The sequence below is a fragment of the Cryptotermes secundus genome, unplaced genomic scaffold (genome assembly GCF_002891405.2).
Source record: "Cryptotermes secundus unplaced genomic scaffold, Csec_1.0 scaffold816, whole genome shotgun sequence".
NCBI lineage: Eukaryota > Metazoa > Arthropoda > Insecta > Blattodea > Kalotermitidae > Cryptotermes > Cryptotermes secundus.
This window is the reverse complement of record NW_019724601.1, coordinates 1,239,782-1,258,386: the sequence shown is the minus strand read 5'-3', so window position 1 is coordinate 1,258,386 and position 18,605 is coordinate 1,239,782. Positions and strand designations below refer to the sequence as shown.

The window sequence follows — 18,605 nt, the reverse complement described above, 5'->3', positions numbered from 1 at the left end:
TACCCTGAAGATGGAGGCGATACGTTCCTCCGAAACGTCGGTTAACACCACATATACACGGTGCCAAATCCCAGAAGACTGCTTTCTTCATAGTCACCGCCGTGAAAGCCTCAAATCTTACAATTAATATTCTGTTCCTAAATAATCACACAAAAGTCGCGCAGCATGTATAACTAACTGCAATCAGCAGTGTTCCTCAGCTACCAAAGCTACCAGCTACTGGAACCCAGTTTTATTCTCATGTTCACAGAGACTGCTACTGGACTCTGTCCTCAGAACCCAGTCCCCATCATCACATCTATTTTTAGACACCTTTCAGTATGATCCTCCTGTCCATATGTAGGTCTCCAAAGTGGTCTCCTCTCATCATGTTTCCTGACTGAAATTTTGTATACATTTCTTGCCTCTCCCACATGTGCTACATATTTTGCCTGTGTCATCCTTAATTTTATTATCCTAGTAATGCCTGAGGAGAAAAACAAAATCTGAAGCTTAACGTGGTCATCCTTTTGTTTCTTTCTCTAATGAAGTTCCTTGTATTTTCCTCAGCATCCTGTTACCAAACACCCTCAGTCTCATATTCTTCCTTTAGGGTGACAGACTAATTTTACATCTATACAAAACTGTGTGCATGTACCTAGCAGTAAACAAAACTGCAGCGTTGCTAAGGAAGTTGGTCTTTGCCTTTGATTCTGACATGGGGCAGCAACTGAATACTGTGTGTTAATATATTAATGTGACATTGAAATGTTTAGGTTTATGAGATAGTGTATCCTTTATTAATATAAAGAATAAAAATTGTATAATGAAGTCTTCTTTTGCGAACAAACTGTGTTAAGGCAAAATGAAACTCTGACTTTTCAGAAACAGTCTTTTCCTTTATTATTAGGGGATAATATAATAAGTATTATAATCTGGCTTAAACACACAATCCTTTTAAACTATCAGGCCCAAGTCCACATTGGCTGGGAGCTAGCAAAGTGAGAGGAGTGGGTGGAATGAAGCGGACACCCATCCCTTGCTTGACCCAGCTGTATGTTGCTTAGCATGGGTGTTACAATGAGTGATATTAGTTGATCACCAGGTTTGCTGTTGCTGCATACAGTCTCCAAACTATTCTTAGGGTTACTTTCATCATGGGCAATTCACATAATTTTAAAAGTAGAAGCTAAGAAGAAATTGAACTATACAATTATCATCAGATCAATTCCTCCTCCTCCCCTCCTTTTCCCTCCCCCTCTTTATTTGGCACAATGGACTAGTGATACCATATGTTCTCACGAGCTGGTACCAGTGTTTAGGAGGAATATTGGTAACCTCATACCAGGCTACAAGGCATCATGGCCCAAAAGAGCACAATATGAATCTTTTACTGCCATGGATACCTGGAATCTTATATGACAAAAAATTACCCATGGCCTGTCATTTTCAAAATGTAAAATGATTTTGTACCGGTGTTATTTATGTCTTTGAGGCTGTTTCTTAGAAAGATACTAGCATCTGAATCAAGTACCAATACTATTGGTATCTCAGTAAACCATGGTGATACCATGTTTTTATACCTGATAATTTTTAACAGAACTGGCACTGGATTCTTTAAACTTATAACAGTGAAATAAGGATTGTGGGGTGTGTGGCTTATGACAGGGTCCTAGTTACAGTGCATCAGCCTTCCTGTCTCTCAGAGTGCAGCTGCAACCACTGCCTAATGACATCTTGTCATACTTTTTCTGACTTCTCCTCACATGCAATCCAGAAGCCAGGTCCAAAAGCATGATGTGTTGCTTTGGTGTACTGCTACTAGTATCTGATTTCAGATGTTGAATACAGTATGTATCTTCCTTTCTTACCAGATTAGTTACTAGGTAATGATAGCAAACAAACATGTCTCCACAGCAACAAATCAACATAAAGCAATAGAGGTACTGTTGGAATTGTTGGTTTTTATGGTGGTCCATGCCAAGGAGTTATAAAAAGGGATGAAGTGAAGACTGAGTTCCATGGGAAGGGAGCCACCATTCAGAGAGGACTTAAGCAAGGGAGCAGAGGAATAGCTATTGCTGAAGCCATTACCAGGCAACTACTATTGTAAACATTGTGGACTTGAAAAGACTTAGCATGAGTTACAGTGATCTGTGAAGTGTAGTCACAAGTCAAGAGCTTAAAATTGGTGAATAAATTCAATATCCAATCCGAAACCCCATCGAGAGTCACCCCCTCTTGTTACAATTTGTTATAAAGACATAACTTATTTTCTTGCAAAATTATTAAGTTTATATTCTTCAAATATGGTTCTGTCAGAGTGTTCTTAAATTTTAATATATGTTGTATGTCTTTAGCCTCCACGTGCCTACTAATTGTGAACATCTTGTCATTTTAAAAATTGTGTTTAACCAGGAATTATTCAATTGGGTTAAGTGGTAATGCTCATGACTAGTATTTAGAAGGTGCTTGGTTCAAACTTGGCTTGGTCACCAACTATCCTGACTGATATGTTTTTCTCAGTTCCTGCAGCCAAATGCTGGTTATAGTACCTCAGTTCTTCCATGATTGCATCCTCCAAAATCCTTTCCAGTTCATCATTCACCATTCATCCTAACATTCACTGTTGTAATCTGCATACTGAAATCACTGTAAAATAAACGAAATAGTATTTCATGACTTGAATAGCCCATTGTATATTTTGAGAGAGAAGTTGCTTAACCCTCAGCATAACAGCCGATGATTGCCCACTATTGTAGTTAATATTGTTCTGAAAGTGCACATATCAGTTACTTTGTCATTTGAGTATTCAAGGTTAAGGAACATAATTTCTGATTGTATCATTTTATACCCCATTTACAGATTTGTTCTCTGTGTTGTTTCAGGCCCTATTGAAAACACTGATTATTGCCATGATCTGAGGCCCATATTGCATGAGATTCTGGATTGTGGCAGTGCTGTTGAACATAAAAGTGAAGTGAACAGTCAACTGCAGGTGACACCTGGAAGAAATTTTTTATGCCAGAGGTGTGGAAGTGTGTATAAATACAAGAGAAACTGGACTCGTCATGTGACATTCGAATGTGGCCAAATTCCCCAGTTTTGTTGCACATATTGTCCAGCTCGATACACACGAAGCAGTAATCTTATGCTCCATATTAAAAAAGTTCATAATTTGATTCATGAGTTCATTAGTCTCAAAGGAAAATAATTTATACGATAGGATCTTTTTTGTTATGGAACATACCAAGGCTGCTAGTTATACAATTTAAAAATATGGAGCGAATTGTATTTGTACAAGGAGAGGGACTAAATAACTCTCTTATTATTGAAACCAAAAATTAGTGAATTGTGTTACATGGAAGAAAGAAGAATATCCAAGGTACTTTTAGTTTTAGGTAAAGTTACTTGTGACAATTTCAAAACATTACATTACTCTGGTAATAGTTATATTAAGGCTTGTAGGGTAATCTAATTTATTTCTTTCATTTTAAGCAGTTGAGAAGATTAGGTCAATATTGTCCATACATGAATATCATTAACAATTTTAAACATAGTAAGTAAAGATATAATTTCCTTGTAACAAGTAGCTTATGTTGAGTTTTTGTTTGGTTATTTTACTGTATTAATTAGTGGTGTTATGTAGTATAAATTGTGATAGACTGTTTTGAAGTGCCTCTAATATGTTCTGATTATGTTCTATAAAAATGCTGATTAAATCCCTTTTAAGAAAGAAGCATTGCTGTTTTGTTCATTAATGTAACCTAACTACATTTATATAAATGAGACATTGGTGACAGTCACAGCATTATAACCTTAATGTACATTCTAGAGAAACTGAATCCTCAGGCTCCTGTTCACTTACTGTGTCAGTGTAGCCATATTACCTACAGTTAAGAAGAAATGTCATTACCTAAATTTAAATTATGTAAGTTTTGTTTTGATTTGAATTTTCGTATGTGCTGATAGCCACAAATAAATATTAAAATTGAATTGTCTCTAAACCCATCATGAATCACAAGAACCGCTTTGTAAAGTATGGGTTCTGTCTTAATTTCATTTAATTTTTATTATCATTCAACAATCCATACATACAGGTATTACAACCATTTGGATAGGGAAATTGTCAGTTTTACATCTAATTTCGTGCATATCTTTACAGTATACACTGTACCACCCCAATATAAGGGGTTTGTCATCTGAATATTATCTAGATCTAGTTACCATTAATTTCATTGTCTTTACACAAACACAACAAATTAATCAGCTACATATTACATTTTCACACTTGGTGAATCAAAAGACATAAATTCATCTACAGAATAAAAGGAATGTTTCAGCAAAAAAGATATTAATTCCTTTTTAAAATGAGTTAAAATTTTTCGTTTGTGTTATTTGATTGGGGACCTTATTATACAAACTAATTCCCACATTTATCACACTCCTCTTAAAAAGAGCTGTATTACAGTGCTGTACATGAAAATTTAATTTTCTTCATATGTTATAATTATGAATGTCTGAATTTATTGCCATAAAAGCCTTGTATGACTTGTATGGCCTTGTATCTTCTGGGATGTAATTCCATGTAATCCATTGAAAATCAACCAGTGTTTTGGAGGAATATGTCACTGCCATCTTCAGGGTCAAAAGGAAGCAAGTTTTCCTTGCTACCTGGTTCATGCTGGTTTTGTGCTTGGGTTATTCTTCAGCCCTGAAGCTGGAAGTGACATGTTCCTCTGAAACACCGGTTGACTTCCAACAGACTACATGGCATCATATCCCAGGAGGTATTAACCACTGCTGTTAGAACCTCAAATTCTACACTCTGTGATTTCATTGCTTACTAATGACCACTGTTTGTACATGAATTATTTGTAGATATATGAGATGTATATGTAGATATGTTGTGTTCTTCAGTGTTTTTAGAATACTGGATGATGAACAAAGTCCAAAAACCCAGTAATTCCAAATGAATTATTTGGTTTAAACTTAGTCTTTCATAAAACACTGGCAGCCTTGAAGAGTAGTGTCTTCTTGGATGTGACACCATGTAGTGTGGTACAAGTTCATCATTGTCTTGGAGGAACATATTGCCTCCATCTTCAGGGTCAAGTGTAAGCCAGGCTACAACCAAGCAGCAACTACAGATGTTCCTGAATGGTTACACAAAAGACAGAACTTGCTATGATTTTTACTGATCTATATCATTTTCTTGTTATCTTTCAGGCTTATGTTGGAGTTCACCGTCATATCAGGAGTCAGCATCAGCTTTATATGATACAGTTCACACACTCAGAAATGTTGCAAGAAATAATCCAGCCCTGAAAAATAATATTTCTGAAGAAGAGTCATATGCTAGAAGAAAGTATTCATGTCATAAGTGTGGAAATAGGTACAAGAGAAAGACACACTTAAACCGTCACGTGAAACTGGAATGTGGAATTGAGCCACAGTTTCGTTGTCCACATTGCCCAAATCGATACAGACGTAATAGCACCCTGTTTGATCATATACGGAGGCAGCATTGGACCCTTTTGTAGTTGAGTAATGAGTTCTGAAGCTTTAAAATATTTATCTGTTCAAAATTTCCCATGTATGTTTTCATAGATGTTTATTTAGATTAGTGCTGAAAAGTTTTTCTTGTTTGGTAGACTTTGGATACATTTTTGTAAAAGCAGAGTGCAAGATAAATATACCCCTTTGTTATGTAGAATGTGCTAGAATAATGTTATCATTATTTGATTGTTTATTCTCTCTTCATATCATGTTAATAGCAGAAAACTTCAGTATGAAACAAAGGTAATAGTACAGAAATGTCACCAATGTATTGTTACTGGAATTCAAAATGGCTCCCATTAGAGCCCAGATATCATCCACAATGCTAAAGAACAGAAATGTAAACATACACAGTGTGGTAACATTATTTGGATACATCCTGTTTGTGTGATGATGTATTGCGTTGTGTCCATTTTGCTATTATCCTTGCTTTTGTGTGTGATTTTATTGGCTCTTTATATCACAGATGTACATATGAGCATCAACAGTTTTATTTTTCATGAAAAGAAGTATTTGACTTTGTTATGTATTAGCTATTATTTTCCTTTCACAATTTGGAAATAAACACAGTTTTCATCTGTGATCATATTGTGGCATGTAGACCCACTGCTTGCCAATGACCACAAAATAAGCATCTCTACAACAGCCTCTGCTAGGTAATGGCCACAGCAGATTTGTAACATGCACCAATGGAGTATTCTCTACACAGTCGGTGCGACAGCTGTGTGATGCAACAATAAAGGAACTGTTGGGAGATGTGTTTTCTGTGTGGTCCTTGCCAAGGTGTTATAAGCAGGACAGATCTAGAATTTAGTTAGTTGTGAGACAGTCACCAGACAGTAAGGGTGCAAAGAAGCTATGGCATTGGAAACCATTACCAGGCAACAACCAGTGAAGATACAGGAGACAGAAAATTTAGTACATGCTGTAGTAAATTGTAGTGTGTGAATTAGTGATTAGCACTATAGTTACAATCTGTAAGTTCATTGTTCATTGTCCATTTATTTTCCATGTTCAGTAAATCCAATTACCAATCAAAACCCAATATATAGCAACACATATATGTGACAATATATTTGTTTTTTATCTTTGAAACTCAATTTGTGCCTAAGAAATTAATTTAGTATTTTATTTTTTGCTCACAAATTTCTCAAAATTGAAGATTGGTGTTACAGTGCTTTTCCATGTGGCAGGCCTATTTTTTCACCAGCAGTGAAAGGGTTGAGGATGCTTTGTGGTTACATATTTAGAATTTCGAAATTTTCTTGCAGTGATAACTGTGAAGATTATTATATTCTGTGATGTGCCACTATATAGTCAGTAGAACATTACCAATGTCTTGAAGGATTCTACTGCCTGCAGCTTCAGGTTCCTCCCTAACATTTGCAATTTTCTGCTAAACCACATGGTGTCACATTGCAGAAGATAGTAATCTTTATGTTCAAAATTTGTTTTATATGTTAGGTTCTTTCTTTGATATGTACATATTATTTATAATCATGCATAAGCTGAGAAATGTGAACGCATGTACCAAATTTGATCAACCATCTTCATACCTAAATGCTTGAAACTGGCTCCTATATAAATTCTTGTTCCTAACTTTGGTGCTCAAGAGGATATATGTTTCTCTCTGTATCCTACTGGTATTTGTTCAGTGGTTAACTACCCAGATGGAGGCAGTAGGGCCCTCCAAAATATTGATAGTTACTATAAGATTTGATGTTTTCATAACTCATGAGACCAAAATCTAAAACTGCTTCTATCCCTATTTTTTTCTTTATTTTCTATTTAACCAATGTACAGTGTTTAGAGGGTGGAAATTGAACCACAGACATGACTGTGTGCTCTAAGAGGACAGAGGAATGCCTTCCCCTTTGATACTTGGGGAAGCATGTTGATTATGAAAATATTTTTATGAATACTTCATAAGAGAAGTGTGTAACTGCATATTTTTTAACCAATAAATGTAATATTCTTAATTTTATTCTTTGGTAGGCGTGCAGCTGTTTTCAAATCATCTCTCCCCTCCTTCCCTCCCTCCTTCCCAACATCCCTGTACAGTAAAATTGTTATGGTCCTCTGTGACATTTGTATTTGTATTTGTATTTATTGTAAGTTCAAGAGATCCAAAGATGGATATAGAACATGTCATAAAATAATATAGAACATAGAATATATACATAAATATTACATAACTAGACAGTATAATGAATATAACAATAATACAAATTATCTAGTTAGATATTTATCCACAGTATAAAATGTATAAGTATTCAAGAAATGCCTTAATACAACCTTAAACTTTTTAAAATTATTAGATGTGTTCTTGATCTCTATGAGCAATTTATTGAATATTTTTATACCTGCATAAGAAACTCCTTTTTGATAAACAGTAAAATTAGCTTGAGGTAGACACAAATCTTGTCTTTGTTTAGTATCAATAATATGAGAATCAATGTTTGCAGGAAAAATAACTTTATTTTGCAATACAAATACTAACAACAAAAATATATATGTGATGCAAATGATAAAATATTTAACTCTTTAAATAAGGTTCTAAATGAAACTCTATTGCCATATCGCAACATCGCTCTGATAGCCTTTTTTTTTTTTTTTGAGAAGAAAAATAGCAGAACTATGAGATGAGTTCCCCCAAAAGATGATACCATAGCTGATTAAGGTGTGAAAAAAGGAATAATAGATTACCTTTATAGCCGAAATAGACATATAATATTTCATATTTCTAATTACGTAACAAACTTTACTTAATTTTTTTACAAGTAAATCAGTGTGATTCTTCCATATTAAGGCACTATCAACTATAACTCCAAAGAATTTAGTACTTGTTGATAAACTTATTATTATGATTTATTGTAAAAGTATCTGACATTACTGCCTTAGTTTTAAATTGAATGCAGTGTGTCTTATTAAAATTTGAAGATAATTTATTAGCTCTAAATCATCCATTTAAGATTTCAACTGTTATAAGAATATTCCTGCTAAGATCATTTATATTTGAGTGTGAAAATAAGATGCTGGTATCATCCCAGTTTTAGCACAGTGTGCCTGCAGATCACAGCATAGGCTGGTTGTATGTAATAATAATTTTCTCAGAAGCTGGATCTGCCAACAGTAGTCCCTTTGTTATCATTTTCTGGAAAAGTCTTCATTTAGAAAAGAATTTTGAGAATGTGCTTTCTATTTTATCAGTCTTGGGTGTTACAGCAATTCTTGTAAAAATGACATAATTGTGAATTTATAGAATCCTTAGCTTTACATAATTTTTTCCCCTTCAAATATGGTATGTGTATGTATGCCTGAAGAAGGAATTACAAAATATTAAATCTCTGTATTGAATATTACCTGTAATGGAAGGCATCTGTGATTCTTATTCTGTATATACAGTCATCCTCCTTTCTGCTAACTCTTTGGAACAAACGCTTTCTCACACCGAGGTTCTTTATGCATTTCTTGTTTCTGCCATCCAAGTTACAGACTCAGCTCATTGCAATCTCCTTGATTTTGCCACCCTGACACTGCAATGCGGGCTGAAGAAATCATAACATTCTTTGTCATGTAATATTCTCTATTTTTCACTTTATCTCTTTTTAGGAGGGGCACATGGTAGCATAGTTAGTTGAGGGACTATGCTACAAGCTACAAGGTCGTGGGTTCGATTCCCATTGAGATCATTGGATTTTACAATTGACCTAATACTTCGAGCCGCACTATGGCTCTAGGATCGACTCAGCCTCTAACAGAAATGAGTACCAGGAATCTTCCTGGGGGGTACAGGGCAGACAGCACATAAGGCTGGTGACCCACCACCATCTGTGACCTGATTGTCTAGAAAATATGGGAGCTTCAACATCTCACAACCCTATGGGCGTCCACGACCTGTTACAGGGATAGCTTTACCTTTTTTATTTCCTTTTAGTTTCAATTTTTTTCCCTAGGATTTTTAACAGTTGCAGTTTGTGTTCTTCCCCCATATTTGATTATTTTCTTTGTTTCAGATTCACCATGGAATGTGCTGCAGTGTCAGGATGAAGGATATGTTTATAAAGAATTGTTTCCAGAGTGTAGTAGTTCCAAAATGGAAGCTTATCACAGACATCAGCAGCCCCCAGAAGGCCGCTTTCCATGCCACAAGTGCGGAAATACTTATAAACAGAAGGCACATTTAACTCGACATGTGAATCATGAATGTGGCATGGAACCACAGTACCATTGTCCTCACTGTCCAAAACGATACAAGCAGAAGAATTCTCTGAAATTTCATATGTACAAGCATCATTATTAGTTATAGCGAGAGTAAGAAACATGTCTTACATATACATCATACATTACATTAAATTTGTATTATAAAATATATTGCTTGTTTCTAAATTTATTTAATATTGTTTTCACAATAGTTTGTGTTATTTAGCATCATTGTAGGAGGGTGACTCTGAACAATGACTTGGTAAGTAATGGATGTATGAAGTCATGGCCTCATTTATCTGGAAGGACAGGTAGGAAGATAGCTGGTGTGTGGTCCAATAATCGACCCATGAACATCGAAGTTATGAATCAAGAGAGATAACCACTCACCCTTAATACTGTCAGTACCAAATATTTGACTGCACATACACGAATATGTGCATATTTGTGTGTCTAGAGTATTTGTTAAAATATTAAGTTATTTAATATTATGCCGCAGAGCATAGCATTCATGAGACCTGTAGTTTTCACAGTGATGAAGATTTAGATTGTGAACTTGCAGATCATGACATTTTGTAGTCTTGTTGGCAGTGACCAACATTTCAGAGAACACTGAAGTCTCCATCTTCTGCCCTATAGATGGATGCAACAAGTCCTTTACACATGTAGGTAATCTCACACAAGACCAGACATTGTCAGGTGAATATAATGAATTCCTTGAAAATATTTGTAACCTCTAAGAGACTACACATAGTCCTGACCAAGAAGTCTGAACCACAATACTCATTATTTTTTATTTGGAAGTTATCTTCTTATTTAGACTATCATTAAGGAGCCTGAGGTATAAATATGAGGTGTTTGTATTCATAAATCATGTTCTTCATGTTGGTTGTTGTTATTATTTCAGTCAGAATGTGTAAGATATGATAGATTTGCTGGAAAATTCCAGCAACTATACTCATTTACATTCATCACTTTTATTTGTGAACCTAAGTAATTCTGATAACTGAAACGAAAAGTTTGACATTTCTAACACCAATGATCCTCTTTTCACATTATTATATAATTTTATTCACTTAACATCCTCAGAGTTCCATAATTTTCATATTAATGTTATCCTGCCAGCTCCAAATGAACATTTTGGAAAATTTCTCCACTTAAATTATATATGTACTAATTGTTTCGTCATCTGGGTGGTAGATCAAATCCATAAGAACCTTGAAGCTTACAGTGCTCTGGAATGTGATCCTGTGTAAGCTGTTAGATATTTAGCAACACTGTCGAGAAACCCACTCACTCCATAGAAGATGCATTTAGTAACTTCATCCAGAATGTTGGCAGATATCAGCCAGACTACACAGCATCACATCCAGAAGGTAGTGATTTCTGTAGCTACAGTTACAGGAACCTCAGACTTCATAACCATATTGATATTGCTAGTTCAATATTACAAAATAAATTCCATAAATCATAATTTACTCATTATTTAATATTTTCCATTCCCCACCACATCTTCCTTTGGTCCATATTTCTTATTTTTCAGTACACTAAGTTTTTTAAAACACTTAAAATTTATGTTATATTATGTTATATGAAAATATCTCTTTCAGATTTACATTGGAACATTCTTCAGTGTCAAGAAGAAGGAAGTGTTTTCAGCGAATTGTTTCCAAAAATTATTAGTCCCATCTCAGAAATTAATCGTCTTGATCATCAGCAGTTAGAAACAGAACGCTTTCCTTGTTACAAATGCGGAAGTACCTATAAACAGAAGACACATTTAACTCGACATGTGAAACATGAATGTGGCATGGAACCACAGTTCCATTGTCCTCGCTGTCCAAAGCGATACAAACAGAAGAACACTTTAAGGCTTCATATTTACAGGCATCATCATTATTAGCAATATGATGATTCTCTAACCATTCATGATAATGCTCGATTCAGTACATTAACATTATGTTAAATATTGTCCATTGTATGAGATGTACTGTTTGCGGCATTTTGGGAGTTGGCTCGGCTGTTATGCATAGATGATTTGTTTTCATAATTCTGAAAGATGTATTTGTATGATGTTAATGTTGAAAGGATAGTTCCCAATTCCTGTCTCTGATATTGAAAACCAGTGTATATAATTATAATGACTGCTTAATAACTCATCTCCATACTCTGCAACCAGCCAAGTGTCAGGTCAGAGATGAAGTCCCCCCAACTTAAAGGCCAAGAATGTGATACTGTACTGCCTGGTCAGGGCTATCACACAGATCAGGGGACAGTGATAGATGAGTATGGAGCAATAATGATTACCTGGTCAGAAGTTAAGAAATAAAGAAAGTCAGAGAAAACTGTGGCCCATTGCCACTTTGTTCATCATGAATCACATATTTAGGCACTATGGATTGAATTTGGGTCTCCATGGCAAGAAACTAGTGCCAAACTGCATCAACAATAGCAAGACCCTATAATGAAAATGGGGATGGAGCCAACTCCCAAAGACTTCTGTATACAGTGGAACCTCGCTTAACCAGCACCTCCCATAACGAGTAATTCGCACAACGAGCAAAACAAATTGTAAAAAAAATGACTTGCTTAACGAGCGACGTTTCACATAACGGGTGATGAGAGGGAAGTCTCGGATTGTGTGCTTGCTACATCTGTCTGTGTTTAGCACCCGTTCCGCTAGCATCTTAATGTCGCTTGTGATCACACATTTTTCCAAACTTGTGTTCAGACATATTATTTGTGATTTTTTTTCATGCAAAGTTTAATAACCCTTGCAAAAATGTCCCTGAAGAAAAAGCCGCAAAAAGACAGCCATAAGAGAGTAAAAATAACAATAGAAATGAAACGTAAAATCATTGAAAAGCGAGAAAGGAGTTGTGAGCGTGGCTGATCTAGCATGCACATACAATCTGTCTACATCAACGATTTCCACCATCCTCAAGAAGGAGGAGGAGGAGGAGGAGGCAACAGCAAAGCAACAATCTTCTGGCGCAATAAGAGAAATGCTGAAAGCATGGGAAACTGTTGCATCGTACATTGAGAAGCATCACACTAATAAGGCAGTGGCTATGCGCTCTACAAATTTATTTAATGATAATGCTGTGTCGCATTTTCACCACATTTTGAAGCATTGGCAAAAACAAATGTCTCTAGACAGCTTTCTAACAAAAAAGAATTAGATATGTATCATAAATAATAAACTAATTATTTCAATTACTTTTTTTGTTTTCTGCAAATCGAATTCGCATTCCAGGTTGGTTCATTCCGCATAGAAGAAAAGATGAAGATGATTCACGCTCCTTAACAATGTATATATAATTTTCTTTGAATAAACGTTATACATAAAATTTTTTTAGTATTTTTTCAGCATGAAACGCATTATTGTATTTTACATTAATTTATATTTGAAAAATTGTTTCGCTTAATGAGTGTTTCGCATTACGAGTAAGATTCTGGAACGATTTATGCTTGTTAAGCGAGGTTCCACTGTACTAAATACACTTAAGACAGTTGACAGTGTGCAACACAGTTCAGTGTAATAGTTGTTTTAGTGAGGCATCATAACCTCTGTGATGTCAGCATTGCCATATCTGACAATGTAGAACATTCTTTCAGGAACAGCAGACTTGATATTTGTGTCAAACAGAAATAGGTTCCCGTACTCAATAAAGACCTACAAATAATTATTTCTAAAGTGTTTTCCATGAACTCCTTGTATTCCCTGAAAGATTCTAAGATGCTAACATTTGTTATTATGATTAATATTAACAAGAAATTTTGTGGGGATAAAAACAAAGGTTTTTCTTTCTTTGACACGCATAATCTATTATTGTTCATAGGTCTCTTGAAATGACCAGATATGATGTATCAGAATATCTTATGTATACTCCCCTGTTTGACATATCAGTTCGTTTGTGGGATAAAAACTTGGTTTAATGGTTTATGAAGCAGAAGAGAAACCCACAGGGTACGACTTTCCAATTTTATTCAGTTACCAGCAGATCTGTATGGTAAGAATCCTGATAACTGTTTCCATCTAGTCAGATATCATTACTTCATACTGTTTTACAGGTGCCTCTTATATCTTATCAGCATACCTTCTTGTATTGACTGTTATGTTAACAAGAGCAGCAACTGGATTGCTGTATATTTTGCATCACTGGATATCCAGTGATCAAGAATGTCTAAGCAACTGAGTTGGATCCTTCCCTTCTTTCTTTGTGGTGATGGAAGTGCATCACATTTCTGAGACATTGTTTGTATGAAATATTCTTCAGACAGTGGGAAATTTCCAATGCAGTATTCATACAATGAATCAACTGTCATCACAGATCTTCAGAGAATTACCTTTTCTGTCCCCTGCTTCAGATTTACATTGGAACTTCTTCACTCTCAAGAAGGAGGGCATGATTTTAATGATTTATTTCTGAAGAATGTTTTAACCCCATGATGGGAACTTGCCAAGTAACATGAGAGGAACCTAAGTAAGGACAGTTTGAATGCTACAAGTGTGGACATGCCTTATGCTGTCACATGAAACATGAATGCAGCACCAGTCCACATTCTTATTGTCCACACTGCCTGAAACAATACAGGCAGAAGAATGACTTGGCAGATTCACATGTTGAAACACTATTGGTACAGATGTAATTTCTAATAGAAAATTCAGTTTACATTTGTTATACCAAAGTTTTCATGCTAAGGAAGTTGGATCTCATGGTGTGTTTTGTGTGTGTGTTAAACAAGAAAACAGCTGCACACATACTGAAATTAGTATGAATTAGCTTATAAATTTGGTTTATTTATGTAGTATGTTGTTGATCGCGAATGACCTGTGCAGTTGAATTGATTGTATGTCCATAAATTAGCCAATGCAGTTATCACTGAGTAGGTTGGTGTAGTGGTAGCACTCATGGGTGGTCTGTTCAAATCTTGGCTGGAACAGTGTCTACCCTACCTGAGATTTTTATTGTTTTTCTTAGTCCCTCTGGGCAGATGTCAGGGTAGTACCTTGATAAGACCATGATTACTTCCTTCCAAATTTTTCCAGTCCATCATTCATCAGTCCTCCTTCTATTTGACATTATAAAGTCTAGCTACTGACAGCATCATGAAATAACCCACCCAAAAGTACGGTTGTCATAATGTATTGTATCTATAGGTTGAGGATGTTTGAAACCTAGTTTTGAGGAGAATGTTTCGACCTGAGAAACGTATCCACAGCCTTCTGTTCCTAGTTCAGTAAAGGATATTTCCTCAGGAGGTGACAATTATTCATGTTATTGTCTTTTGGGTTATGATATCATATAATTCCAACACTATACAGAATTTGTTGGTTGGGATACAAAGCTGCATGGAGTCATCTAGAAAATGACAGTTGTAATGTCAGTTTTGAGGTTCTCTTGGGAGTGACTGTGCTCTACCTGCTGCTTCGCACTCATACTCATTTTTTGTCTGGTTTACTCTTCAATCCTAAGGACGGACATGGTATGTTCTTCTGAAAAGTTGAACTCTCTGAAAACTGCATGGCATTACAACCCTGAAGACCTTATACTTCACAATCTTAATTTTCACTTCAATGGAAACCTCAGATTTTGGTAGCTATTCAGGGAGTAAAGAAGTTCCCTATAATGAAACTCTAAGGTTGATACTTGTTTCTTTCTACCCATTTACACTACTACATGACTCGCCCTTTTTGTTCTCTTTGACTTAATTACAGAATAATGTTAAAGAATTTCAGCCAGTAGATAGACAATCTTTGTATTTCAGAAGAGGTTGGAAATTTATTTCAGCAGAACCAGAATAAGAATATGGGAACGCTCTTAGTCCACTCTGGAAGCACTGGGATATGTGTCTTACTCCTTTATAGCACAGTGGTTACTGTGTGTACCACTTGCTTTAACATTAAAAATTTATGCACTGTCCACTTTCATGTTTTGTATGATTTTAAGAATAAATAGTGATTCAAGAGTTCTCTCTTCAGATGTGTATTAGCATGTAGTCCGTTGAAAATTAATGGACTGCTCAGCCTTATACCCCAGAAGACAGAAGTCTTCATAACCACTGCCATAAGGACCTGACATCCTATGTAAGCAATGATTCTTTCTCTAAACAACATTAACCATTTGTCCTTATAATGGAAATATATCGTCTTTCCTGTGGAGGAAGGAACTGAATTTTCAAATAATATATGGAAGAAAATTGTGCTTCAGAGGGTGAGATTTTTTTATTAAACTTATGGTATAATACAGCATTTAGATCAATTTATTAACTATGTAGAAATTTATGTTTTTATATAACTACATTTTAAGAAAATGATTAATGTTTCACCGATCACAGAGAAGAATGCTTTCTTTTTACTTTCTTGTAGATGTTCTGATTAATATTTTCTTGTTTATGCTTTAGTTGTTGCCTCACATTTGTTGTCACAGATGCCGTGATTGCTTTAAATGTAAGGATCCAAACTACAGCAATGGAGAACATTCAGTTAAAATATCTGAGAGTAACTGCCATCACAACAGCTCACTTCCCTCATTTCTGTATTCTACATGATTTAACTTTTCAGTTTATATGCTATTGAAGGTTTATGAGAACATAATGGACTACAGTTTTATATGTTGTCAACAATTAAATTTATTTTATATGTCCAAAATTGTTTTGTTTTCTCAGCATCTGTCGAGCAGCTACTAGACTGGAGTTACTGGGGCAAGAAATCTCCATCATGGATGAGTATGGATGAACATGAACAAGACAGTACACATCCTGAATTATCAACTTCGACCAACAAGTTCTGTTGCAATACGTGTGGAAAAGCGTATCGCCATAAACCTACACTCCGGCGACATACGATGTATGAATGTGGAAAGGAACCACAATTCAGGTGTCCTTACTGTCCATACCAAACCAAGAGAAACAGTAATCTTCTCCGTCACATCAGATCTGAACTTCTTGGCAGATACAAGCATGCATAATCATCTGTATGTGAATGTAAATAATTTGGTCTTTTATTCAGTGAAATATTGTTATCCTGAGGTTTGAGGGTTTCATGGAGTGAGTATGAGGAATATAGTCTTCCTCTGAAACATTGGCTCCCATCTGCCAAATAGTAATGCTTTTACATGTTGGTGTATCCAAGCTCCCTAAACAGACAGCTGTTATATTTCCTGAAGAAATTTTAACACTTCAGTTTATAAATTTTCTTGTCATCTGCTGAAAAATGGCAAGTGAAGGAAGTGATGTTCAAGCTGTGTGCATTCTTGGATCTCGGTAAAGGATTCATTCATTCATTCATTCATTCATTCATTCATTCATTCAGCATCATAATTGCTACAACAGTAACACATGAACAATTCACATCATTATGTACATCATTCTTGAAATTCTTTTGCCCAAATGCCTGAAGGGTTAGATTTGTCAACAATAAAAGCCTCAAATCTTACAATAAAAAAATACTCTTTACGTGGTTAAACCTACAATTAAAATATAACACACACTATCAAAAGCAGATAAATAATCAAATTGGATACAATACATAAATAAAAAATGCAAGTTGATTTTAAAAAATGCCTCTCATACTAGTTTTGTTAACCTTATGAGTTTATCAAGAGAATTTTATAGAGTATTACAGTAAATCAAAAGTCCACGAAAGGCTTCTTGAAATGTGTCAGATGCTAAGGGGTAAAAAAACAACAGATCATTTAATTCCCATTGTAACAAACCTTACTACATAATTCCAAATTGGTAAAAATTCAAAATTATTTTCAAATAGTAGAATCCATGTCATTCCTCCATATCATATTGGTTACAGCAGGAGAATCCAAGGAGAATTCAAGGAGAATCCAAGAAGTATGCATTATCAAATTATATAAGATTTGATATTTTTGCAGCAGTGAAGATTCATATTGTGGTATTCAGGGTTACAATACATTGTATTCTAGCAGATGGGTACAGCTCATGCTGAGGCTGATGGCATGAACTCAGAATCAATGTTCCATTGTTTTCAGGAGAGTCAGAAACATTGGCAAGTCTATTTAGTGAATGATGCACAAAAAATGAAGCAGATTGGTCTGCTGCCTGGCTTTGTGCAGACCAAATTGTCTGGTAACTGTGAGAGATACCCCAACCACAATACTACTTCCGCTCCTCTTCTCCTTCTTGCATGATCATATGCCATTACTTATGCTGTGACATTTACCAGTGTTTTAGGGGATCATGCCCTCTCCTTCATCCTGAAGGTTTCAGTATGGATCTCAGATTAGATTTGCAAAGTAGCAACAAACTGATGATCTTGAACAGAGCAAATGTATGAAACCTGTCTACAGGCTAAAGGAAGTCTACAGATTGTACTGTACATATATGTATATATATATCCTGACAAAGGCCAGTGGTTATCTGACCTGTGGATATGCTTAACTTCCTGGCTATTAAATAGAATATTGAGGTACCATAGCAACACTTTCTGTTAAATAAACAGTTCAGTTTCTCAGTATATAAGCACTTTCCTTTGTAGGGGTATACATCTAATTTGACCCACTTTCATTTACATGTGAATTCATGTGATTACTCATCAAGGGGTTAACTTATTGGTGGCAGATATAAATGTTTCTCCTTGGAACATTATGTAATGTATTTGTTTACATATGTGTTTACAGTGTATAGTACTTTCTCACAGTGTAATGCAATTTATGATGTACTTATCAAGGTGTTATTAATAATAAAATTGAATTACATTGAAAGAAAGAATAAATAATTCTGTCAGTTCCATTCATCCAGTTGATCCTGCAGAGTAAAAAATAAATAAATAAATTAATTCCAATTATTTAAAGCTGGAGCTGACATAAGAGAATGTAAACACATATGTA

General features: G+C 35.2%; 1 protein-coding gene across 16 annotated transcripts in view; it reads left to right on the top strand.

The window, feature by feature from the left end:
• The window catches only part of LOC111862456 (longitudinals lacking protein), a 595,591-nt gene that overhangs the window by 382,945 nt on the left and 194,041 nt on the right, over window positions 1–18,605 (top strand). The window contains exon 5 of one of the 16 annotated variants that reach the window (XM_023847902.2): window positions 16,414–17,532. The exons of 14 other annotated variants lie outside the window; for them this stretch is intronic. In XM_023847902.2, the coding sequence (XP_023703670.1) occupies window positions 16,414–16,715 (302 nt within the window). In that variant the 3' untranslated portion in view covers window positions 16,716–17,532. Of the gene's footprint in view, window positions 1–5,208; window positions 6,527–16,413; window positions 17,533–18,605 lie in introns of those variants that run through there. One more of the 16 variants, XM_023847895.2, reaches the window with a different exon arrangement.